Genomic DNA, 12,457 nt, shown 5'->3' on the forward strand with positions numbered 1-12,457 from the left:
TGTGTGTGTGTGTGTGTGCGTGTGCGTGTGTGTGTGAGAGTGTGTGAGTGTGTGAATGTGTGTGCACTCACCACACAGTCAAAGCAGTTGAATGAGGAGTGGAAGTAGGGCTGGATGCCCAGACCATACATCTTGATCAGCATCTCAGACATGAACAAAGCGAGGAAGATAAACTCTGCATAGACTGGAGGGAGGAAGGAGGAAGAGATGGACAGAAGGGAGAGAGGGGAGGGCAGGAAAGAGGAGACAGAGGCAGAGAGCGGGTTAAATAGGGGACGGAAGACGGTAAAAATGACAGAGGGTGAGGTCACGGAGAGAGATGAAGAGTGGATTGAAAAAAGGAGAGAAGTGAGGAAAAAAGACAGAACGTGAAGGAAGAAGAGGAAAACAAAAGAGAAAGAAGGGAAAGAGAGAGATGAGTGGAAGTCAATAGTGGTGCGAGTCCAGCGGTGTATGACAGTCTGGTGATGAATGGACTCCATCAGCCGCTACAGCTTCATATGCTAATGACACTGGACACCGGCCAGGGCCAACGAGCTGACTCGACCCAGAGCCTCGTGTGTGTGTGTGTGTGTGTGTGTGTGTGTGTGTGTGTGTGTATGTGTGTGTGTGTGTGTGTGTGTGTGTGTGTGTGTGTGTGTGTGTGTGTGTGTGTGTGTGTGTGTGTGTGTCCACACATGTCAACAGCAAGCCTGCATCTAGATTAAAGATAAAGAATGTGTGAAATATATCAAAGAATATCACTGATGCAGGTGAGACAAAGTTCACATTAAATTTACTGGATTTTATTTAAAGGGCATTCAAAGTAACAATAGCTGTTCCTCATACTTGAAGCCTTTAGTGTATTTTGTTGCAGGGGTCATATTATCAAGCTGCGATCACCAGCTATCGACAGAATGAAACAAAAAAATCTTCTTCCAAAGGACGATGTAGGAGAAGGTGATGATGGACCAGATCCTAGTTAGTAGATACAACATGTTTCTGCTATTTAAAAGAGTTAAAATTGTAAATGCGCTGTTTGCATGTGTGGGAAGAAACAGCCGACTTGAAGTGTAAAAAGATGATTCAGGTTGGGACGCGGTGTGCGTGCACAGCAGCGGTGATTAACCTGAAAGGTCTTCTGAGACGCAACTGAAGAAATAACCTTCAGATGTAGACGTGGAGATGATTGGTAACATAAAGGTACGGTCATATCTGCCTTCAGTCCAACAAAACTGAGCCAAAGTTAGGATGTGATGTCACAGGTCTGAATCGCAGTCTTGAATCTGTCGGTCACATTGGCTTTAACAGAAGTAAGAGAGACAGAGCACATAGAGACTGGTGTGTTTGCTTGACCACAGCTTAGATTAAGATCTGATCATCCATCCATCCATTTTCTATGCCGCTTATCCCTTTCGGGGTTGCGGGGGTGCTGGAGTCTATCCCAGCTGTCAGCGGGCGAGAGGCGGGTACACCCTGGACCGGTCGCCAGTCGATCGCAGGGCACTAACACACAACCATTCACACTCACACTCACACCTAGGGGCAATTTTACAGTCACCAATTAACCTAATGAGCATGTTTTTGGTCTGTGGGAGGAAGCCAGAGCGCAGAAAGGCCTGACCCGGGGATCGAACCGGCAACCTTCTTGCTGTGAGGCACGCGCACTACCTGCTGCGCAACCGTGCAGCCCAAGATCTGATCAACTTTTTTCTATTCAAAAGATAAACCTGTATATTGTCTATTTATATATTGCTTGAAACTCCCTCTGTACTCTTAGAAATAACTGCCATACTCAAAATGTACAAAGCTCTATTGGAAGATTTATTTCTAATACTCTTCAATACCACAAAATCATTAAATTAAATCCCACCTCACACTCTGATATTCATGCAACCATTGGCTGTTGAATGAACGGTGTTCCTACATTGTTGCAGCCTTACAGGTTGTGCCTGACCAGAGAGCAACTTTTAGGGTGCGAAGAACAACAAGCTAAAAACCAAAACTTGAGCCACGTCCCACATGTCGAAAACTACGCAAAGCTTTTGAATTTCTCAGAGGATTCCTGTAAAAGTTCCTGTAGCTGGGGGTGCAGTGCAGTCTGGAGTGTGTGCGGATGTGCACTGAGTGCTCCATGTGTGTATTTACTCACAGAGGAAGTCGGAGAGCAGCTCAGGCTGGTTGTAATGCACCGCAGCCACACACATGGTGTTGAGGCCCACCAGGCAGAGCACCGTCCAATAGAAAGCCTGTGTCTTCACTATCTTGCGGATGAAGAATCGCATTCGTCGCTCCTTCTTGCTGTAATTGGAGCCCTCCTTACCGCTCTTTATACTGGAGCGGGCGAAACCTGGGGGGAGGCAGGGAGACATGACAGTCCATAGTTGAGTTTGACTGATTAAATTTTTTTTCCTCTTCTTTTTATAGACCCATCACCACTCCCACTTTAGAGGACATCAGGCTCTTCATTAACATAAGATGACATGAGTCTTTTTTAGCTCTTTTACATCCTCCACCCTCCCATCAGCTCATAATTTCTGCTCTTTTGCCCGCCGGCAGCAGGAAGTGTCACCTCAACATTTATCCTTTAACTGGCCTCGTGATGTAGAAGTTATGGCACTTCCCTAAATTACAATTCTGACCTGAGACAACCAAAAGACGTTGCATTTTGTTGTTCCTCGCTGCAGAAGTCCTTACATTCAATAGTGCTGCAGTTTGCCTGGAAAAGAACAGAAACTTCCCACCTGAACACATGACCTGGAGTAAACACTCCGGAGCTGAAATGACTGGTGTGGAGGATGCTTTGAAAAACCTTTTCATCCTCACACATCCATCCCTCTGTTTTTCTTACCTACTGCATCTCCCATGTTGTCCTCTCCCTCCTCAGGGTTCAGCAGCTCTGTCTTGTTGTTTTTGGTTTTGATGGTTGGCCTACGCCTCGAACCTAGCATGAGAAATAAAGATTGTTCCTTCATCTGTCTGTCTCTCAAATGTTACCGTCTTACCCTTCCCACAGTCTGTCACTTGTAGGTGTATTGTGCGAAATCTCACATTTACACATTTGACTGAGCAATTCCGAAGTTGCTTAGTCATATATTGTCAAACATAACAGTAGCTTAAAGATGTTTTAGCAGCACAGCGTCTGGCTTCCTTATTTCTCCTCGAGGAAGAAAAACTGAATACATGCATCACAGTATATTTGTACAAATCTTCTCATGAAACCAGCTCGGTGTGGACTCTGTCTTTATACAATTTAAAAAGACAGAAGGTCAGTTACCATCAAAGTTCCCTGTGGCGTCGTCCTCAGCCAAAATCACCTCCTCTGCACAAGAAAAGGAGAAAGGAAGAAGTTACCACACTGCATCAGGATTTAGTTGGTTTTCCCACATGCATTATGTCTACACATGGGAGCGAGCAGTGTGTGTCAGTGTGTACCAGTGGCTGAGTGTGTTAGTCAGTGTGCACTGACCTGCTTTGCAGATCCACTCCAGGTATCCGTTGAGCTCTCTCTCAATCTGCTGCTGTCGCCTCAGCTTGAGGAACTCGCTCCTGTTCTCTACTCGCTCTCTCTCTTTGGCAAATTCACTGTGGACACAGTTGTCATTTTTTTTTTCTATTTCAATACAAGATCTAACTTCTGCAAAGCACACAGGAGTCTACAGAAAAAAGAACGAGGAGGACATTTTAACCAAGCGAGAGTGACTGTCCGCAGACACACAGGAGACCATACCCTGAGAGTACACCCAGCACCAGGTTGAGCATGAAGAAGGAGCCGATGATGATGAGGGGGATGTAGTACATCCAGTTCCAGGCACTGCCCTCCACATCATTACTCTGCAAGAGCAAAACAGAGCGAGACACAGACAGATGTGTTTTTAATGATAATCTGATATATAACAATGTGCATGTTCTGTTATTCTGCTTAGCACTGATGGAAAAGGCCAAACAAATCTTCCACTTTTAACCCACCTTAGCTCTTATTATGAAAAGATCCTCGACTGTGTCTGTTCTAATATTATATCTCCACCAGATACTGACAACATTTCTGAATCCAGCTTCGGCGAGGGTTGACTCCGTCAGTGTTTTAGCTCTAAATAGTCCCTGTACCAAGTTAAAGGAGCCCTGTGAAGCTTTCTTTAAACAAACTCCTGCTTACATTAAGTGTTTCTCACCAAAACACATTATATGCATCCTAGAGTTTCCTTTTTTTAATAAATTAAACTGTGCATTATTTACATCCATGTTTTCTTGCAAGCAGTCTTCTTCTTTGCTGCACATGACAGTGTTTGTTGGCACCTTACCACCACCACCGTGCAGCAGAACAGCATGAAACCATCAACACAACATGACTTGTGCTGCCCACATTCTTGCCCAATTACTTGCGTGCCCACACCTAAAAACACTGCTCCACTTGCACTGCTACTGGAGGAAATCCACATCCACACAATACCTTTAAGAGTCATCTGTTCCTCTAAATGATTTACACAGTCTTTCACTATGTAATTGTGTCAGTTTTAAGTGGTTGCAGCACACCTTTGATGTGACTTCTGAAACATAGACTGTTATTTGTGAGTTGGTTTGAATTTTGGTCTCAGCTGTAACTCAAGAGATCTCAACTTTAATCAAACTACTATAATGCAGCTGACTAACTGAAGGAACAAAGATGGACTGGAGGATGTTAACAACTTTCTCTGCGCTGCACGCGAACCAAGGAGGGCTGAAGTATGTATGTTATGCTGCCTCGGGAGTGACCCATTTTCTTAAACTTCACTTGAACTAAACTTTAAAGCCTGAAAGCCTGACCTGGATGCAGAGACGCTACATTTGCGTGCAGAAACAAGACACACGCCATGTGCGGTGTTACGTTGCACAAATGGCTTTCACAAACACTCATGGCACTGAGATGTCTAGTGAGCAAATTAAAGGCAACAAAACTGATGGACGCTGTGTAATGCCTAAATGGAAGTATCAGCTGACTATTGTCTGCTTTCGGACCACTGTGTGCATTTGTTAGGTTTTATACTGCATGGCACAGCGCAAGCAGCCCGTTCTCTATTAAACTTTCATTGGTTTCCTCCTGACTGCCTGTGTGAAAGTGGAAGTCAGCCTCCATCCATCAGAAAAGATGTTAAATATAGAGCGAGACGGACCAGAATAGAGAGTAGAAGAGAAGGAGGCGGAGAGAGAAGGAGAGCGACTCCGAAGGCAAGAAAAGGACAGATGAGAAGATGGATAAAGGAAGCCAGACGGAGAATGATAAAGAGAGTGGGGGATGGAAAATGGCTTTTGGATAAATAAATGGTGTTTTGAATCAAATCTCAAACTACTTTATGCCTCATTTGGTTGAATGAAATTCAAACCAGCCACGAACCTCCACACCCACCCGCCCCCACGAGTCCTTCGGTGTGCTAAAAAACGTACAGTACAAACCTAATACAGAGCGCAGAGTACAGATGGAACATCACTTCTATCATAACTGTGAGAAAGGTGACAAGATTTGTGGGCTATGAGGGTAAATACTCTATTGGCATAGAAAACATAAATACGACCAATATCTACAATATGTATGGAATTTTTGTGAGTAAAAAATTATGCGCAAGGCTGTGTTCAGACCAACAATAACACTGCTTAAAAAACACAGCTGTCTCATTCATTTCAATGAGACTACTGCGTTGGCACAGTGTGGGGTCCTGATGCTGAGGGATGAAAAAACAGGGTCAAAACTGACTCAAATTTTGCTCAAAGACATCATCTAGCAGTGCATGGTGGTCAATTAAATATATGTGAGTGCACACTTGCATACTTTGAAACTTGAATGGTGTAAGGGGGAAGACCTACTAAACCACCCACAGTGTAATGCAAATTTAACACCCATTTATTGTTTATGGGACTGGAAATGAGAAGTATTTTGGGTGAACTGGCAATGTGGAATTGACACAAGAGAAGGCAGGAATGAAAAATGAAAAATGTTTGCAATTAAATGTTAAGTTTGGCTCACTGGACGGGCTAACTTACGTAGTAGAGCATGTCTGTCCATCCCTCCATGGTGATGCACTGGAAGACGGTGAGCACGGCGAACAGGATGTTGTCGAACTGGGTGATGCCATAGTTTGGTCCAAGCCAGCCACCTCTACACACCGTGCCGTTAGGACACAACCTGGACGGCAGCTGTTCGCCACATGGTAATTCATCCACTACCTCTCCTGATCAAAGAGAGACAGAAAAAGAGAATGAGTTGATTTTGGATCAGAAAGCAAACTTTTAACAATCGTGCGTTACCTATCCAAGAAGCTGTTAGTGTAGACAAACTCACTACCTTTCTTACAGTGGACATTTTGACTCATTCAACAGAGGTGCAATCAATGACATTAATAAAGGCTGCATTTCACACACATGTGTCAGTCCCATGGCCCTGGTATTGTGCATGGGGGGGCTCAATAGGCTATTTATATAGCAGGCATTTGATGATACAGAAGGAGGAAAAGCACAAGTGGTACTAATAACATTAATGATCGCTGTGTAGCCCAGTTAGTGTGAAAGTGCGCCAGCATGAACAGCTAATATTATTAGCTACACCTGTGCTTTTCCTGACAAGTCAAAAGGTCTGCGGCTAAAAAGGCTTTTTGGACTTTAATGTACAACAAAGGCAAACTGTAACAACCAATTTGCAAATGAATAAAGTAACCAGAAATAACTCAGAGATAGCCTGAAGACTTTGAGCTTTAACCAGATGATTTCTTTTAAACCAATATTTGGGCACATGGCTCTTACTTTATTTTACGTCCATGTGGCAGATGGCAACAATTTCACATTGTCATCTTTTTCTTACGTGTGACTTCATCGAAGCAGGTAGTGTGGAATTTTCCCATGTAGAACTCCAAGCCAATGATGGCGAACATGAGGATGGCCACGAACAACAGCAGGCCAATCTGCAGCAGGGGAATCATAGCCTTCATAATGGACTTGAGTACCACCTGCAGGCCTGGAGGACACAGTGCACAAAAACAATCAACAATGCATCTGGTTTGACTGGTCTGATCCTACAAACCAAGAAAGAAAGGTGATCAATGTGAATATTTGCTGCTGTTACTCTGGTTTTATAAAAACACGTGTTATAATTTGTCAAATTTGCCAAATTGTGGATGAAAATGCAGTAGGTAGTAAACAGTAGTATCAAACTATTTACAATATATGATGGAGGATGCAATTACTGTAGCTAAAGCATACATGGCAGTGTGGACACACTTACTAGGAATCCCAGACACTAGTTTCAGTGGTCGTAGCACTCTGACGGCTCGTAGTGTCCTCAGGTCAAGCTGAGATCCCACTGACGACAAAATGCTGCAGAAACAGCAAAAGAGAGGCAGATGGAGACATCAGTACAAACATCAGTTTAACTGGTTATGTCAAAATCATCTACTTTGCTAAAACATGCTTGTCGGCCTGTGTTGTTCGATTTACAGCAGCAACATTATTGCCTAACTCACTTCTTCAACGCAAAATACCAAGACTACTGACACATCACTGACATTGGCATGTTTAGTCTGTTGAGCAAAATAAATGAATGTGTTCACGGCAACATTGCTTAAAGCAGGTAACCTTGTATAGTTCATTTCGAGACTCACACCTGAAAAAAACACCTACTGGGATATGGACTGTATATGAGAAAAAACAAAACTATCCACAGAGAATCAACTGAGCCCAATAGATCCATGTAGCACCAGCCAGTTAACTAGGGTGAGTGTTTAGCTGATGACAAGATATACTTTGAGACTTTTTAGATACTTACTGGAGTTAAAAAGGAGAAACATAAAGATTGGCATGTCTAATATAAGATGATAAAAAAAGCTTTCCATGGACAGTGTTTTAGACAAAATATTTTTTACTGTATACCTGAATTTTATGAGTTGTTTGTTTGTTGCAGGCACTGAAGGTATCTTCTGTTGTGATCTTAAAAAATGGTTTGCATCAATCAAATCACAGGAATCTTAGTTTTCCAACAATGTATGGCATGAGCATAAACTTAAACGTAACAGTTGTGTACATAGATGGATGGACTCAACACGCCAAAGACCCACAGGCGGGTCACTGGAGTCTTAAGGGGAAATGTCCAGCAGAATGTGCAATCAGCCTTTTTCATATCTTTTCAGAACTTTGTAAAAAATTCTTAAACCTAAAATACATTTTCAATTTCTTATAAAAGAGGCGTACTCTGCTGCCTGGCAAACTGCACTTTTAGGCTTCTGCACGTGTTTGCTGAATACCTATTGGTTTAGAAAATCTGCCCCTCAGAATAGACGGCTGCCCCTTAAATCAAACATCCCTCATAGTCCTATAGGATTTGTGGATTCAAACCATGAAAAGTGAGAAAGCAGGAGAAGGCACAATTTGACAGCTTATAGCAAAGTTATATAACAGTAAGACTTAAAGGAAATCCAGAAAAATGACCAAGAAACAGATTCTTGGAAAAAAAAGTGTTATTTTTGTTCTATCCTCTGTCGTCTTCAGCCCCACACCCCTCGTCAATCTCTCTCCAGGTTGGTTGCTAATTCCAGTAAGAGGTCATTTATTAACAGACACGGTGCCGGCAGCCAAGCCCCTCATTCCCTCAATGGCTTTTTAACTGCCACAGCTAAAGGCCATGCTACAGACCTGAAAAAAATGGGCCTCAGCAAAATAAGCAAACAGTCTCAGGTCCAGTGAAGATCCAACAGGACACACATAAAGATTATAGTCTAATATAGTCTCTATGTGAATGAGAGCACACAACAGGGTGCATCTACATATGAGCTACAGGTGGAGCTTAATTTTAAAATCTACTTTTGTTCATATGTAATCTAAATCGTGTTTTTGTTACACAACATGGTGCACAACATTTCCTGCACATTTTGTGTGTAGAAGCTGATATTACATCGATTTTGTTCACATCCTAATTTTTTCCTCATGTATTGCGAACACTCTTGCCCACTGTAGCTGGGATAGGCTCCAGCCCCCCGCAACCCCGAAAGGGATAGGCGGTATAGATGATGGATGGATGTATTGCGAACACTAACCATGTTTTTGCATTTCTAATATTAACTTACCATTAAAGCTTCAGACACATTTTCACTTTCAGAAAGTTGGATCTGTGCACGGGTGAGTGGACGGATGACACGAAAGAGCAAAGGGTCTGTTTTGATATCTTGAATCTAAATTCTGATGTTTTCTGCCTTCCCGCCTCTCTGTTATCATTTTCTCTCTTTGCTCTCTGTTTATTTTTGCCCCATTTCGCTGCTTCTCTTTTCTCCTATACATCTCATTCGAAAGCGAATGTAGAGCTTCAATATTCATCCGTGCGAGACGCCAACCATCCGCTTCTGCCAGACAACCCAAACCTCCAGGATGCAGTCACCCCTGGCAACGGCTGAACCTGCTCACAGTGTACTGAGGTGGCCAGTAGAGGGAGCAGCTACTGTGTTACTGGTTGTGATGGGATGGAGGGGGAGGGGTATAGAGGGGTGTTAGGAGAGAGGGAAACAGTGGAACAACATGTTGAGTGCAGAGGAGAAACAGGTAAGAGGTAAATGGAAGGAGAGGAAGAAAATAAGTGAGAAGCAGAAAAGCAAAAAAATGGCAAGAGAAATAGAAAATAAATAAGGGCGTGGAATGAATTCTAACTATTATGAATACATATCTTCTGATTTTAGAAATGTAATATTATCACAGTCTTTGCTTCTGGCTTGTGAGGCACCAAAATTGAATGAGAGACAAAAAGCATTAATCAAAGGTGCACTTCCAAATTCATAATCTTGAAATGCCCCATTTTTACCACACCATCAATTAGCCAAACTCTTAAAGATAAGGCAATAAAAGCTGTCAAACCATAAAGGAAATGATGATTTTAAGTCAGTGTTGGAGAAAAACTTAAGAAACTTTCCATACAAGGGAAAAGAAAAGATTTGGCTAATTATGGCAGCCACGTCAATTTTAAACACATATGTCAAATCCATTGTTCTTGCTGAATAATAAGCAGAATGAGACAGAAATGGACAGGCTAAAGTATGTGGATTAAAGAAACACTCATGAGGCTGATGACTCAGCTCGCTTCATTAATGTTAGCGTTCTTCTGTTGATTAGGCTGCAATAGATACAAACTGCCTTTTTCCAACTACTTGTACTCATGTTAGGCTTTAACTATGTTTTTAGTGAAGTCTGGCATTCAAAATGTTTACTAGCTTTTTCTGCTAATGCTAACTGATGGTGCAGCGGGCACAGTTGAACCCGGGTCGCATCAGAAGATGCATACTTGTATCTCAAGCTATTAGCGTTTGTGATAAACAGTAAAGTATTTGTCGCCGTCATGAGAGAAAAGCACCTGTGCTTTTCAAGTTTTCAGTTAAAATGCTAATTATTGCTTTGAACTGCCTCCCACGATTAAACTCTTTTCGCTGTCATTTAGCTGCTGTTCAACATTTACACTGTTTGACCAACACTTAATAAATCATTCCTGTAAATGACAGAGATTCTATAAACACATATGGGAGATCTGTTAGACTATTAGACACTTGAGATGAGAGTCCCTGAAGGAACAGAGACCGAGAGGGAAGAGATGGGACATCCCTGGAGAGACAGAGTGAGAGAAAGAGTGAGCAGGTTGAAAGAGAGTGATAGTCCTGTGTGTCAAACGTGTGAGATTCAACTGCTGAGAGAGAGAAACCCTGAGAGAGGCAGACAGAAAGAGAGAGAGAGAGAGAGAGAGAGAGAGAGAGAGAGAGAGAGAGAGAGAGAGAGAGAGAGAGAGAGACTCCAGGGAGAAAGAGAGGGAGAGTTTCATCTGCGGAGGGAGATGAAGGTGTTTGGACAGTGATGACAGAGGCTCTCACTGCTGGGAAACACCTAACAATCAACCTGTAAAGTGCACACACACACACACACACACACACACACACACACACACACACACACACACACACACACACACACACACACACACACACACACACACACACACACACACAATTTAAAGAGTGCTAACAGTGTGTTCACTTTTCCTGTGCTGTAACTGAACTCTTGTTTCTTGAATTCTGTGTTGCACATCGAGCAGTAATGCACGGTGATGCGTCTGAATACTTCAAAATAATGGACAAGGATGTCAAACAGTGAGTCACTCGTTGTGTCCATCATGTTCTATATCAGGACATATCATACAATATTATACCCCTTATCCTTTGACCACACATTGTCCAATCTGTGGGAGGCATATAAAGAAAAATGATATGAAAATTTACATGTAATATATGAATTAATTAATAAGGCAACTTTTTGGTAATCAGGGTAATTTTGAAGGAAAGACCCAAAATAAAAATAAGAGCATGCAACTTGAAACCTGTGGAAATGTGGGGTCTTTCAAAGCAATTTGGTAGCTTCACAATGTTATTAAAACAGTTATTAAATAGAACATGAAGCATATAGCATATACTATATAGCATAAAACCTACATGTAATTAATCCTGCTATAATATTAATGATTAGGCCTACTCCACCCTCTGTTTCTCCCAGTCTTACTGTTTATTTATTCATTTTGTTGTAGACAATATGCCCCTTAAATCTCCAAATTTCTCCCACTTCACTGTTGAAGAAGATCAGCTCAGTCGAAAACCACCAGACAGATGTACAAACGCTGAGGTTTGTGATGTCCTTTCGTCTTGGTCTCCACAGAGGGACACATGCATGATGATGATGATGAGGAGGATGATGATGATTGATGGCCCCGGTGCTGAACGTCTCGGAGGTCACTCGCCACCTTCCCTTTTGCCTGGTCTCTCCCCGCTCATGGCATTGCCATGGCAACCGGCGATTCCTCTCTTCGCCGAGTCTCCACGGTTACCGACCTGCTCTCATTCATAAGCGTTGCCAGGGCAACGCAGCCCCGGCTCATTGATGGAATCTCGGTGCTGCCGCAGCAACGGGGATGGGAAGTGGGTCTCCTAACAATTGATTTTCAGCCCCTTCAAACCCCACCACCCACACACACACACACACACACACACACACACCCACGCACACACACACACCACACACACACACACACACACACACACACACACACACACACACACACACACACACACACACACCCACACACCCACACATGTTATCCTTACCTACCCCCTCACATCATTTCTAACAGCAGCTCCTGTGCAGCTGCAAGCATACAGTATGTGCACACAAGCGTAACATCCCTTGCAAGCAGATACACACACACCCACTGACCAAACAAGTGCAAGTGCATCCGTTCACAGCATACAAACACGTACACTCACATCAAATACATGTGTATGTTCTCATAATGCACACATACGCACAGTGTAGGATATGATGACAGTGACGAATGCAGCACAGCCCAGGTAGTATGGATGACCCACTTTCTCTGTCCCTGCTGGTGTGTTGAACACTGAAATATTTGTGTCTGTCAATATGTACACAGACACATCACAAA

At 42.9% G+C, this 12,457-nt stretch overlaps 1 protein-coding gene across 24 annotated transcripts in view; it reads right to left on the reverse strand.

The window, feature by feature from the left end:
* cacna1ab (calcium channel, voltage-dependent, P/Q type, alpha 1A subunit, b) overlaps positions 1–12,457 on the reverse strand; it is a 126,035-nt gene that overhangs the window by 67,029 nt on the left and 46,549 nt on the right. For all 24 annotated transcript variants that reach the window (XM_070976861.1, XM_070976726.1, XM_070976771.1 and 21 more), the window contains exons 4-12: positions 7,229–7,320; positions 6,809–6,961; positions 5,995–6,182; positions 3,710–3,813; positions 3,449–3,564; positions 3,257–3,301; positions 2,831–2,923; positions 2,132–2,329; positions 72–184 (exon numbers count right to left, since the gene is read on the reverse strand). In XM_070976861.1, coding sequence (XP_070832962.1) covers positions 72–184; positions 2,132–2,329; positions 2,831–2,923; positions 3,257–3,301; positions 3,449–3,564; positions 3,710–3,813; positions 5,995–6,182; positions 6,809–6,961; positions 7,229–7,320 — 1,102 coding nt within the window. The remainder of the gene's footprint in view (positions 1–71; positions 185–2,131; positions 2,330–2,830; positions 2,924–3,256; positions 3,302–3,448; positions 3,565–3,709; positions 3,814–5,994; positions 6,183–6,808; positions 6,962–7,228; positions 7,321–12,457) is intronic.

The sequence above is a fragment of the Chaetodon trifascialis genome, chromosome 2 (genome assembly GCF_039877785.1).
Source record: "Chaetodon trifascialis isolate fChaTrf1 chromosome 2, fChaTrf1.hap1, whole genome shotgun sequence".
NCBI classification, from domain to species: domain Eukaryota; kingdom Metazoa; phylum Chordata; class Actinopteri; order Chaetodontiformes; family Chaetodontidae; genus Chaetodon; species Chaetodon trifascialis.